Genomic DNA, 12,543 nt, shown 5'->3' on the forward strand with positions numbered 1-12,543 from the left:
GAAAGTGACATCTCTTTATTGTCTCAGTCCACACCTGGCCCACCAGTGCCCCCAGCAGCAGCCTCTGGTCCAGGGGAGATATTGGTGGTGGACTCTGGACAGTCTGTGAGGAGAGTATCAGCAGAGCCCACAGGTGCTGTAGGGCTGTGTGAGTAACAGCACTGGTCCCCTCGCTGACAGGTACCCTGGTGGGGAAAATCGAGAGTGTGGAGCTCCAGGCTGTGAGCACAGGGCTGGGATTCTTTCCTCAGCTCCCAGCTGCAGCTGTGCCAGTCAGCCTGCCCCCGGGCTTTGTGGCAGGGAAGGTGGAAGAGAATCACCTCCTTGAATCGTTTGCAAGGAAACGTCTTGAGGCGGGCTGCCCTCTGGGCTGGGTCCTCGGCTGGCTCCTTCCGCTTATTTTGTAGCAGCCTCCGTTTCTCCTCCGGATCTTTACTTGCTGCCCTGCCCCCATTCAGAGACAGAGGCTGGTACCCTATCTTTCCTTTGCTCAACCCACCCTAGCCAAGCCCCACTTCTGCAACATTATACTTACCCTGGCCGGGCACGGGGCCGGGGGCCCCAGTTGGCTTCTGGATTGGCCTGGAAGCGCTTGAGTCCTTGCTGGCGGGAGCTGGGGTTGGCATCTTCCCGGATGTTGAAGTTGGCCTTTAGCCTGGACGAATGGGTGGGGGCTGGAGGCAGCAGCCACGCAGAGCCTGCCCACCCTGAGGCAGCACCACAGGGCTGCCAGGCTCAGAGTTCTCCCATTGTCTAACAGCACCTGGGTTTCCTAGGGAATTTCTAACAAAGTGGCCCGATCTGCCCCAGTGGAGCTTGGCTTTGCAGCATCAGAGACAGACAATCGACAAGACAAGATAAATCAGAAGTAACTAGGGCCAGAGGTGTGAACCCAGGTAGAGACTTGCCCAGCATGCACAAGGCTCTAGGTTCCATCCCCAGCACCACAAAGAAATAATAATCGTGTGTCAGGACATGCTACTCTGTAACTGTTTTGGTAGAAGACCTAAGTCAGGATACAATGCTTGATAGGGTGGTACAGTCCAGAAGGCTTCTCTGAAGTGAGAGAGAAGGGCCCAGACAAAGAACCCCAGGCGGGACAGACTTTGTGCTGGGTTCAGGCTACTATGAAGAGAGAGCCATGGAAGGTTCCTCTGACCCAGACACTCACAGATACATAAGGCTGAAGAACAGACGGTGCAGAGAAGAGTGGGAAGGGCACAGAGTGAGGGCAGAAGGTGGGACAGTGGCTCTGGATTCCCCGTGAAGTGTCTGTCTTCTGCGCACATGCACCTGCTATACCTGGGGGGTAGCCTGCCCCCTCCTCCATGTCTGTCCGTACCTGGGCTCCACAGCCAGAATTCGGAAGGCTGGGCTGCTTTCTGACAGCCGCTCCCGTTTTACTGGACACTCCTTCTCCTGGGGACAGAGGTGGAAGAGATGCTAGGCCTGAGGTGCACCCAAGTCACCCTCCCTTCCTTGTCTTCCTGCCTTGAATCATGGGATCACCTGCCCTCACCCAGCAACGCATGATGTCCCAGAGAGCTTGTGGGGGAGCATCTGTCTTCACTGCATTCTTACAAGCGTGGGAGAGAGAGACTCGGAAGCCAGCGTGGAGGAGGGCTGACCTGGGTGCAGAGACCACAAGCAGAGGTTAGACCCTAAAGCAGGCCATGTGGAATGGCATGCTTGTTTCTTCCACAGCAAAGACATGTCACTAACTGTGACATCAAAAACACCTTCCGGGGGCTGGAGAGATGACTCAGTGGTTAAGAGCACTTGCTGCTCTTGCAGAGGACTCTGGGTTTGGATCCCAGTGTCCACATCACAGTGTACAATTCCCTGTAACTCTGAACCTGGGGAATCTGACACCTTCTTCTGGCGTCCTTAGTCATGCACATGGCGTATTTGTACACGTGCAGGCAAAACACACATACATAAAAATTAAAGAACAAAGCACCTGCTGGAGGGCTCATGGCCTCTCAGCTCTGCCCCAGGCACACACTAGACTCTGATGGTCCAAGCTGCCCCCAAAGGCCCTCACCGAAGCTGCAGGAGGCTGGGTGTGTTACAGTGGATGGTGCTGCTCAGATGGTCCAGTGTGTAGTAGAGAGGGACGTCGGGAAGTTCCTGAGAGGTAAGGATGGAGCAGCATGGGCTGCTGGAAGGAAGACGGGCACAGGAGGGTACCCTCCCTGTGTAGGGGTCCCTTCCCTATATCCATCTAGCTCATACCTCAGTAACAACACTCAGGACACCTTGGATCCGCTTGGAGGTGTGGAAGCGGCCAGGATTAGCGGTCACTGCTTTAAGAACTCGGCCAACAAAGTCCAGGTCATGGATGGGATCTGCCCACAAGGGGCCTCCAAGCTGTGAAAACATGTCATACGGATGAGCAAGGGGCATGAATGCGAGAGCGCTAGGACCCTAGTCCACTGCCTCTCTGACCTGGGCCCACCTGGTGACGCTGTCCACAGTGTTCACACTCAGGGGTCACTGGAGGACCACAGGCTGCAGAGAACTTGACCCTGTAAAGAGAGGCAGTTTGAGTAGACGCTGCTGGAAGAGTGGAGACCTTGGGCATCCTTCCAATCCAAATTACCCTTGTTCACCTGCCACCAGGGTCTCCTGATGCTTTGCCAAGACGCTGCAGGTAGAAGGCTCCACAACCCACACACTGGAACACCAGGGCCTGCTTGCTGGAGAAGCCCAGGAGAAGCCATGAGTTTCTGATGTGGTCACTACACCTCAATTTTTCCCTCAGACCAGCTCAGTCCCTTTTCAGATACCAAGAAGGTCCCCTAGGGCAAGACTCGGCTCCTCCCTCAATTCATCAGGTTCGCTCTGCCGGGCTTACCTGGCTGAGGCCTTAACCTTGGCCTGGCCTGTGAAAACGCGCACAAAAACCCGGACATAGAAATCAGCGCTGATGCTGAGCAGTGGCACCACGAAGCGCTGGTAGCAGTTGGCATGCAGGTCCAGGCTATGCAGCACAATTCTCAGGGCCTGGTGGCAGGGGTGAGCATTAGCACTGGGAAGAACAAGCTTGGAAATGAAGTTTGGGTTTAGAGCCCACATTTCCTGGCTGTGGGACACTGGCAAACAGTGTTTTCTGTTCCTCCATTTCCGTGGCTGGTAGCAGGTACTACATGGCTGCAGCCTGCGCCTGTGATTTAACCCACCCAAGCTGAGAGTATGTCTTCACTATAGACAACGGGAGTGTTATCAGGGGCAGCTTCCCGCCTCTTGACATGAAAAAGGTGGTGGCGGGGCTGGAGAGATGGCTCAGCGGTTAAGAGCACTGACTTCTCTTCCAGAGGACCCGGGTTCAATCCCCAGCACCCACATGGCAGCTCACAATTGTCTGAAAATGCAGTTCCATGATATCTGACACCTTCACACCAATGAACATAAAGTTAAATAAATTATTAAAAAATTAAAAAAAAAATAAAAGAAAAAGGTGGTGGCGTTGTGCAGCTCACAAGAGACAGCAAGAGACCTTACGGAATCTTTGCCTCCCCCACCGCTTTTCCTCACCATAGCAACCACACAGGATGGGTACCATGACCACACCTGCTCTGTAGATGCAAAAGTAAGGCCCAGAAAGGCGAAGTCAGAGTCACCAACTAAGCCAGGATTAGAACGCAGAGAAAATGTTTTCTTAGGATATTTTTTTGTCCCAACATTTGGGAGGTGGATGGGAGGGTCTGGAGTTTAAGATTAGCTTCAGCTACATAGCAAGTTCAAGACCAGCTTAGGCTACACAGAGCCTATCTCAAACCCTCAGCACCGTGACTTCTTGTGCTAGGTGTGGCTCGGGGGCAGAGCACCTTGCATGCACAAGTCCATTCCCAGGCAGAACATGAAAACCCAGTTTTGGGGCTGGAGAGATGGCTCACTGGTTAAGGGCACGGGCTGCTCTTCCAGAGGTCTTGAGTTCAATCCCCAGCAACCACATGGTGGCTCACAACCATCTATAGTGGGTTCTGATGCCCTCTTCTGGCATAAAGTTGCCTATGCAGATAGAGCACTTATACACATAAAATAAATAAATCTTAAAAAAAAAAAAAAAAAAGAAAACCCAGTTTCACTCTGAGTGCTACACCTATAATCCAGCACCTTAGACATAGCTGCAGAAGGATCCCTGCTTGTGATACTTAGTATCCGCATTTGGGGAAGGCACAATGGCTCAGTGAGTAAAGGCACCTGCCATGAAGACTGACACGCTGACACTGGGATGATGGAAGCAAAGAATGGACTCTAGGAAGCTGTCCTGACTTCCGTGTTTACCATGGCACACACGCCCCCTCCACACAAAAATTATGTGTGTTGTGTAATTATACACACACACATATAGCCTTGGCTGTCCTGGAACTCTCTATTTAAACCAGGCTGGTATCACAAGGGATCCACCTGCCTTGGCCCACCAAATGCTGGCATACACCACCACACCTAACAAGAAAATATTTAAGGTTACACTATAGAATGCTAGGAGAAAAAAATGACTGTCTAACCACTCCTGCCCATTGACAAAGGATGTTAAGGATCTGCTTGCCAGTCATGTCACAGCTTGGGCTGGACCAGTCCTGGCCATCCGAGGGCACTGAGGAGGTCATCAATACAGGGAGTTTGGAGTGGGGGGACTCTCACCATTTCATGGCAGGCCCGGCTCTTGATGGCCATGGCTCCATACTTGCTATAGCACGTCTCTCCGCTGTTCCCCGCCAATACTGCCATGTCCGTGCAAGTGACACACAGAAGACCTGTGGAGAGGGGCAGGGCAGTGATGACTCTCCAAACACCCTGACCCTACACCTGCTTAGGCATTCTAGATGCTATGGGCCAGCCTCACCTCCATCATTCACGGCTTGCACTGCTGCATCCAGGAAAGGGGCAGGACTGCCATAAGGGTCCAGATCAATGACATCAAAACACTCAGATGCCTTTTGGTGTTGGTACATCAGCATCCTAAATGGGAGGGGTCCAGGCTCTCAGCCTCTTAAACCAAGCCCCTGCCCTGTCCCCTATGGCAAATTGATTTTGGCCTTGAATTTGAGGCCAGCTTAGGGTTTTCTTTATCTTTTTTAGCCATAGGGATGGAACCCAGAGTTTCATGCATGTTAGTCAAGTGTTCTAACGCTGAGCTAAACTCCAACCCCTTTAGTTATTTGCAGTTTGTTTGTTTGTTCAATTCTGTTTTATTTGAGACGTCTCACTATGTAGGTCTGGCTGTCCATGAACTCACTCTGTAGACCAGGCTGGCCTTGAACACACAGAGATGGCCTGGCCACTGCCTCCCAAGTGCTGGGATTAAAGGCGTTCACCACTATGTCTGGCTTCCTTCTGCCATTTGTTAACTAAAAGATTTTTCTGTTTTACATAGGTCTCAATCTCCCCACCTATAACCCTAACGAATAACAGCCAACATGAAGGGCCGTCCCTAGGCTCTTGTAGCTATAAAGACACTGCACTGTAGGGGTTGGTGATGTGGCTCAGTGACTAAGACAGAAAGCTGCTGTTACAGAAGACTTAAGTTCATTCTCAGCACCATGCAGAGATGACTCAGCACGACTACCCTGGACGCCCTGTTCCGACCTCTTCAGTACCTACGCTCACAAATCCCTGTCTCTCTGTCTGTCTGTCTGTCTCTCTCTCTCTCTCTCTCTCTCTCTCTCTCTCTCTCTCTCTCTCTCTCTCTCTCTCTCTCTCTCTCTCTCTCAAACACACACACACAAAATCAAAAACATAGCTGGCTCAGTGGACACACACATCTATCAGCAGTTGGACAAACTGTGGCAGGGAACTGACTCCCACAGTGGCGCTCCGACCACTACATGCCTGCTGTAATACACACACAACCACACACACACTAAGTAAAAGATAAACAAACAAACAAGGGAAACAAGAAAATGGGTCTGTGCCAGGCCTGGTAGTGCAGACCTAGCTTACTGTGAGGCTGAGGCAAGAAAATTCTAAGTTCAAGGCCAGCCCAGGAAACTGAGATCATGCCCAGTGCAAACCAACAGCAGCAAAAATGCTACTGAGTAGAACCAGTTTCGATGACACATTTGCCTGTAGACTCCAGGGAGCTGGAAAAACCCTGAGCTGACGGCCAGCTCAATCAACAGCAGTTCGCGTCTCTTAACTGGTGACACTTAAAAAAAAAAATGATTTGTTTAGTATACACAGTGTTTTATCTGCACGATGCCTGTGCATCATGTACATATCTGGTGCCTTCGGAGGACACAGAAGGGAGTTAGATCTCTAGGGCTGCCTTAATGTTGCTGGGAAGAGAACTCAGGTCCTCTGGGTAAGCAGGCAATGAGCACTCTCTCTAGTCCTACCCATTGATATAACAATCCTCATTTATCTTAGTACAATGTTCTCATGACAAAAATAATTACCAAGCCCAGCAGGGCGATAACACACCTGCACTGTTAGGGCAATCTACAGACACCAGTTCCCCAACTGAACCCAAGACTAACGTGCTGGCAAGCCCCATACCACACAGCTGGAATCCCTGCAGCTGTAAAGCTGAGGTTAGGGACTGTCATGAGCTTGAGACTTCCTCTGCTTCACAGTTAAGGCCCTGCCTAAAAAGAGGGGGGGGGCAGGGATGGGGAGCTGGCTCAGAAGAGTACTTCCTGCTTTTCCAGAGAACACAAGTTTAGTCCACAGTATACAAACTGGGTGGCTTATACCTGCCTAACTTGTTCCAAGAGATAAGACACCCTCTTCTGGCCTCTGTGGGTACCTGCACAAAGGTGCATACATTTACAAAGACACACACATATAAATAAAAATTTTTTAAAAATGAATTGATGGGGTATAGAGAGATGACTTAGCAGGTGAAGGCTCTTGCCACCAAACTGACAACTTGACTCCCTAGGGCACACATGGTAGAAAGAGAACCAACTTGAGCTGTGGTAAGTAAATGCATATGCCAGGCAGTGGTGACGCATGCCTTTAATCCCAGCACTCAGGAGGCAGAAGCAAGCGGAACTCTATGAGTTCAAAGCCAGGGTGGTCTACAAGAGCTAGTTCCAGGACACACTCCAAAGCTACAGAGAAACCCTGCCTCAAAAAATAAATAAAAAATAAATAAATAAACACATACATGTAAGAGACTGACTGACTTTTAAAACAAGGCACTCAAATCTCAAATCATATGATTGTTCAAACAAACAGCATTATAGTCACAACAAGTTTTTAAAAAGCCGGGTGTGCACCTTTAATCTCAGTCCTTGAGAGGCAGGCAAATCTGTCAGGCAATCCTGGTCTACATAGCCGGAGAAACGGCACTGTAGCTTTGGAGTGTGTCCTGGAACTAGCTCTTGTAGACCACCCTGGCTTTGAACTCATAGAGTTCCGCCTGCTTCTGCCTCCTGAGTGCTGGGATTAAAGGCATGCGCCACCACTGCCTGGCACATGCATTTACTTGCCACAGCTCAAGTTGGTTCTCTTTCTACCATGTGTGCCCTAAGGAGTCAAGTTGTCAGTTTGGTGGCAAGGACATTCGCTCCTTGTGCAGAGGGCCCACATTCAGTGCCCAGAACCCACAAGGTGCCTGCCAACCACCCATTGACTCCAGTTCCAGGAGATCCAAAGCCCTTCACAGACATTCATCTGGTGTACATGCATACATACAGGTGAAATAATCAGACACATAAAATATTTAAAATTTAAAAACAAGACAAAGGGCAGGCATTTGGCGACAGAGTGGAAGCAGGCTCCAGAAAGAGTTGAGGCAAGAGAGACTGGCAGTGTAATACAGGCTTAAGATGTCAGAAAAGAAAGTAATTTCTGGTATAAATTTATAATCTCAACTACTTGGAAAACTAAAGAAAACCATGAGTTCAAATTGGTGGGACCATGTGTCAAAACAAAGTCCCTGTAGACAGTCTCAGTTTTCATCATTAAACAGCACCCTTGTACAGAGTCTGGGCAATACACTTCTATTATTTAAGAATCCTACTATGAGCCTGTGTGGGAACTCATACCTTTAAGCCCAGCACTGGGAAGACAGAAGCAACTGGATTTCTATGACTTCCAGGCTATAAAGGACTACAAAGTGAGACCATTTAAAAAAACAAAAAACAAAAAACAAAAAACAAGAATCTTGCAATCAAGCCTGTTGTCATCCTAGCACAAAGGTGGAGGCAGGAGATCGATAGTTCATGGTCACAACTACACAGTTATTGAGAGACCAGCACGAGCTACACAAGACAGCATCTCACCGAGAGAGGCTTTGTGTGCCGGGGATGTAGTTCCATTGGCAGAGTGCTTACCTGGCTCAAGGCTCCATCTGATCCCCGTTACTGAATAAACCAGGTGTGGTACTGTGCGCCTGTAATCCTAGCACTCAGTAAAGAAAGACTCAAGTATCAGAAATTCACCGTCAGAGCTAGGTGTGGTGGTAGCAATCCCAGCACTTGGGAGGCAGATCTCAGAGTTTCAGGCCAGTCAGGGCTACATAAGGTCAGAGCCACCTAAGACAAGACTTTTATCCCCAGACCCACATGTGGAAAGACAGATATGACTGCTGTAAATTGCGTGTACACACACATACACACACAAACCAACCAAACAAACCAAACAAATAAAGGTAATTTAAAAATTAAAAACAAAACAAAATAGCCAGATGGTGGTGCATGCCTTTAGTCCCAGCACTGGAGAGGCAGAATCGGGAGGATCTCTGTGAGTTTGAGGCCAGCCTGGTTTACAGTGTGAGTTCCAGGACAGGCACCAAAGCTACATAGAGAAACCCTGTCTTGAAAAACAAACAAACAAAATAAAATAAATATAAAATAAACATGGCCTGAGAGTTGGCTTCCTGGTTGAGAGCACCTGTTGATCTTGCGGAGTACCTGAGCGCATTTCCCAGCACCCAATGGCTCACAACTTAATTCCCTAGCCAGGGCATCTGATATCGTCTTCTGACCTTAGAGCACCAGGCACACATGTGTAGGCTAAACACTCATGCACATAAAATGAGTACATGTTTTTTTAAATTATAAGAAATCCAAGGTCATCTTCAGTTACAAAGCTAGTTCTGGACTACATATTTCAGCACATGACAGGCTCAGAAGACGACTCTCCAGATGGCTGGGTGGGTATGAGCACTTCCAACACAAGTCTGAGGACCTACTGGTGCTTTCTCAAACACAGAGAAAATAAAATAAAAATTATAAAAATAGCATTGTATAACTCCTGTAAAATTACTATTCTTTTAGAAATGAGGGAATTAGAGTTCGAAGAGGCTAACCCACCCAAGGTCAAACAGGACTAGGGTTGTCCCCAGTTCACCTCATTCCAGGTGTTAAGTTGCAGGCTCGAGGCAGGCCTGACTAGAACCTACTGGAAGCTATTGTTTAGCATGCATGGAGTCCTGGGTTCCATTTCCAGTACCACCCCACAATGACAACAGCAGCCAGTCAACCTACCGGGCGTCTGCCTGGTTGGGCTGGACAAGATGTGCCACACCGTTGAGGTGCACGTTTCGGCCCATGAGCTCTACAGCCCGGGCAGAGGCGTCGTTGGCAACGACAGACCGGAGGCCAGGAACCTCTAGGGCAAATCGGATGGAGCGCAGACCGGAAGCTGCCAGGCCTTCCAGCACTCGTAGACCTTCCTGTTAGAAGTGAGCAAAGACGCCTTACTTCTTCTTTAGTTTTCACTTACTACTGAGTCAGTTCTCTCCTTCCAGCATGGATTCTGGGGATCAAACTCAGGTCTTAAGGCTTTCTTGGCATGTACTTTCCCTGGCTGACGCTCAGGTCTCCATCTTTCTTCTGGGCTCCCGTGGATCTCCCACAACCACCCTCTATAGCTCCGTGGCTCTTTCCTGTCACCCAGACCCCCAAGCTACCCGGCTTACTCAGGTCCTACCTCACAGGTCTCACCAACGGCAGCTGTCCGAGGTTGCTCTCCTGAGGCCAGGGTTTCCTTCTCTTCCTGTTCAGCCTTTTCCTCCTCTTGCTCAGTCAAGTTCAAGTTCACAGACACTTTCTGCAAGTCCTTCTCTCCTGGCACCTTGACTGCAGTCCCCCAGGCAAAAATCAGACGCTATCATCAACGTTCCTCTTAAGAAATTTCACCATAACTTTCAAATCATCAAAATCCTGATGACATGCCAGAAAAGTCTTTCCCCAAGCCGCAGGAGAAAGGCAGGAGGAGTAGAGAACCCAGAGCCTTCAGGAGCCCAAAGAGAGCGGATAAAGTGGGAAGTGAACTTTATGTGACACGACCCCACCCCCAGGCCCGAACCTCCACTTACTCTGGATTCCCTTGGCCCCAAGATGAATTCGAGCAAACTCAGTGATCACAGCACATCTGGAAGAGTGGATGGCAGGGGAGGGTCAGCTTGCAAACCCCTGTATGCCAGCGCGTTAGCTGTGGCCCAGGTCTGAAATCCTCCCTTTTAAGTTCTTGGAAGGTTGTTGTTCCTCCCTAATGCAAAATGTCCTCCCTGTTGCACCAAACTCTAGAGAGGAATCCCCCCTCAAGGGCTAAGATGTTTGTTAACTGTTGTAGCTTTAGGTCGTTAAATCCAGAAAACCTGATAGTGACCTTTTCAAGGTTGGCCTCAGCCCCCAATTCAAAGCATATAAACTGATGTGAAATTTGACTTGCAGGAGAGTTACAAGTCTGTGTGAATACAACTACAGGAACCAGCTCTGGAGAGTCGAGAAAAGGAAAAGGGGGAGTCACACGCCTTGAACACCAGAGAACACTAAAAGGCATACATAGCCCTGGCCCTTGCAATAAAACCCCCGGTGCGAGCCTCATCTTTCAAGATGCTGGCCTTCGATTAAAATTGACTTACTCCTTCCTACCAACTCTTCCCTCCCGAATATTGGCCTTCGAGTAGCTTGCGTCCCGCAGTGATACTCCAGAATAATTTCTACCTCACTGACCCCCATTCCCCTTGGCCAAGCTGACCCCTGACTCTTGCTCACGTCAGATCCCGGTTGAACTCCTGCACTGGGTTGTAGAAAACCTCGTTGGCGTTGGGGAAGACGATCTTGGCGGCGCCCTCGGTGATAGTCGCCTCCGGGGCCGCGAGTGGGCGCTCTTCGCAGGGCTGTGTGCCGTTCTCCATCGCTGGCGGAGAGGGTGGCCCCTGGGCCTTCTGTTCCATGAACTGAGCTCTACAGAGGATGCGGGCCGGACGGAGAGGGCGGCTTAACCACAGGATCGCCCTTGCGTGGGACATCCACGGGCGCCTCAACCCTCCTGCCGTTTCCGAGGGAAGGGAAAGGGCACAGTAGGGTCAGAGTGCTGCATTTCGGGGCGGAGGTGGCCTACACATCTATAAAGTGGGACCTAAAACCCAGTGGCCTCGATAAGGCCTGCGTTTCCAAAGGTACTGGACCCAGAAGAGCCTGAGGCCAACGACGCAGACCCATCCCCACCCACCCATCCACCCAAACACACACACCCGGGCCGCTTCACCTCTCCGCTCACAAGACCCAACAAGTCGCGGTGCACGCTTCCCTCATTAGAACCCGGGAGCGGCCATGTTGGCAAAGAGGGCGGGCCGATCACATGACAATAACTGGCCAATTAGCTACACTACTTACGGTGGGCGACCAGGACCAAAATTCTTCCAGGAAAGGAATGAGCGGACTAGGCTACTTGGGTGATTTTCAATAATACAATTCTTCTACAAGGGAATTTCATTGCCGTTTAATTAAGTTGTCTCCTGTGTACAACTTGCAGGTTAACTCGGGCTCTGGAATAGGATTAGCTGGCTTTAAATCTCAGTTCCACCACACACTCTTAGGCAAGTTACTTAAAATGTAAGTCTCTCCTTTCCCTTACCTGTAAATAAGAATCTTAGCTTCCAAAATAGGGCAAAGATTAAATAATCGAATGTCTGGGAAGTGTGCGGAGGAGCCACGTAGACAATAAGCCCTGAGTATGAAGTCAGGAAAGTGTGGCCATCCGTGGTATGAGTTGTCTTAGCTCGCCTTGCAAGTTCTCTCTCAATGGAGCGTAGATGGTACTCTCAGTCCAGGCTGTTCTGGAACTCACTATGTAGCTCAGGGCGGCATTGAACTCGTTGGGAGTTTCCTGCCTCAGTCTCCCAGATGCTGAAATTATAGACATTAATTACCAGGTCTGGCAGTACTTGTTTTAGCTTTATTTTATTTTTACGCCTGTGTATGTGCGCTTGTGTGCAGGTCCCCAAAGAACAGAGGTCATGGCACCTCTAGAACTGTAGTTAACGGCAACAGTGTGAGCCACCTAATGGGTGCTGGGAACTTAACTCTGTACTGCAAGAGCAGTACACACTCTCACTAGCCGAGTATTCTCTCCAGTCCAGTGCTTTCTCCATCTGAAAAGTTGCCAGACTGCTTTAACGTTATAAAACATAACTATCCAAGTTAGTGCAAAAATGCTAACAGAACTTAGCATCGCTTAAGGACCCTAAATCTTAGGTTTATTGACCTCTTGGGCCTCCGTTTAAAAGTTGTGGCATTCGGTCACTTCCCTCTGTGTGATCTCGAGCGAGTTTCCTCCGTTTCATGAAAGCTCATT

The 12,543-nt window shown here is 49.7% G+C and overlaps 1 protein-coding gene across 6 annotated transcripts in view; it reads right to left on the reverse strand.

Moving 5' to 3' along the window:
* Positions 1-12,543, reverse strand: part of Trmt1 (tRNA methyltransferase 1) — a 14,093-nt gene continuing 1,550 nt past the window's right edge. The window contains exons 2-19 of one of the 6 annotated variants that reach the window (XM_038312230.1): positions 11,824-12,095; positions 11,583-11,665; positions 10,959-11,150; positions 10,277-10,332; positions 9,889-10,037; positions 9,444-9,631; positions 4,853-4,968; positions 4,651-4,763; positions 2,858-3,006; positions 2,613-2,699; positions 2,459-2,528; positions 2,236-2,370; positions 2,045-2,130; positions 1,520-1,628; positions 1,343-1,419; positions 536-655; positions 321-444; positions 1-185 (exon numbers count right to left, since the gene is read on the reverse strand). In XM_038312230.1, coding sequence (XP_038168158.1) covers positions 24-185; positions 321-444; positions 536-655; positions 1,343-1,419; positions 1,520-1,628; positions 2,045-2,130; positions 2,236-2,370; positions 2,459-2,528; positions 2,613-2,699; positions 2,858-3,006; positions 4,651-4,763; positions 4,853-4,968; positions 9,444-9,631; positions 9,889-10,037; positions 10,277-10,332; positions 10,959-11,140 — 1,923 coding nt within the window. In that variant the 5' untranslated portion in view covers positions 11,141-11,150; positions 11,583-11,665; positions 11,824-12,095 and the 3' untranslated portion in view covers positions 1-23. Of the gene's footprint in view, positions 186-320; positions 445-535; positions 656-1,342; positions 1,420-1,519; positions 1,629-2,044; positions 2,131-2,235; positions 2,371-2,458; positions 2,529-2,612; positions 2,700-2,857; positions 3,007-4,650; positions 4,764-4,852; positions 4,969-9,443; positions 9,632-9,888; positions 10,038-10,276; positions 10,333-10,958; positions 11,236-11,440; positions 11,539-11,582; positions 11,666-11,823; positions 12,096-12,543 lie in introns of those variants that run through there. The other 5 variants (XM_038312232.1, XM_038312229.1, XM_038312227.1 and 2 more) reach the window with 5 other exon arrangements.

Source organism: Arvicola amphibius, chromosome 15 (genome assembly GCF_903992535.2).
Source record: "Arvicola amphibius chromosome 15, mArvAmp1.2, whole genome shotgun sequence".
In the NCBI taxonomy this organism is placed as follows: domain Eukaryota; kingdom Metazoa; phylum Chordata; class Mammalia; order Rodentia; family Cricetidae; genus Arvicola; species Arvicola amphibius.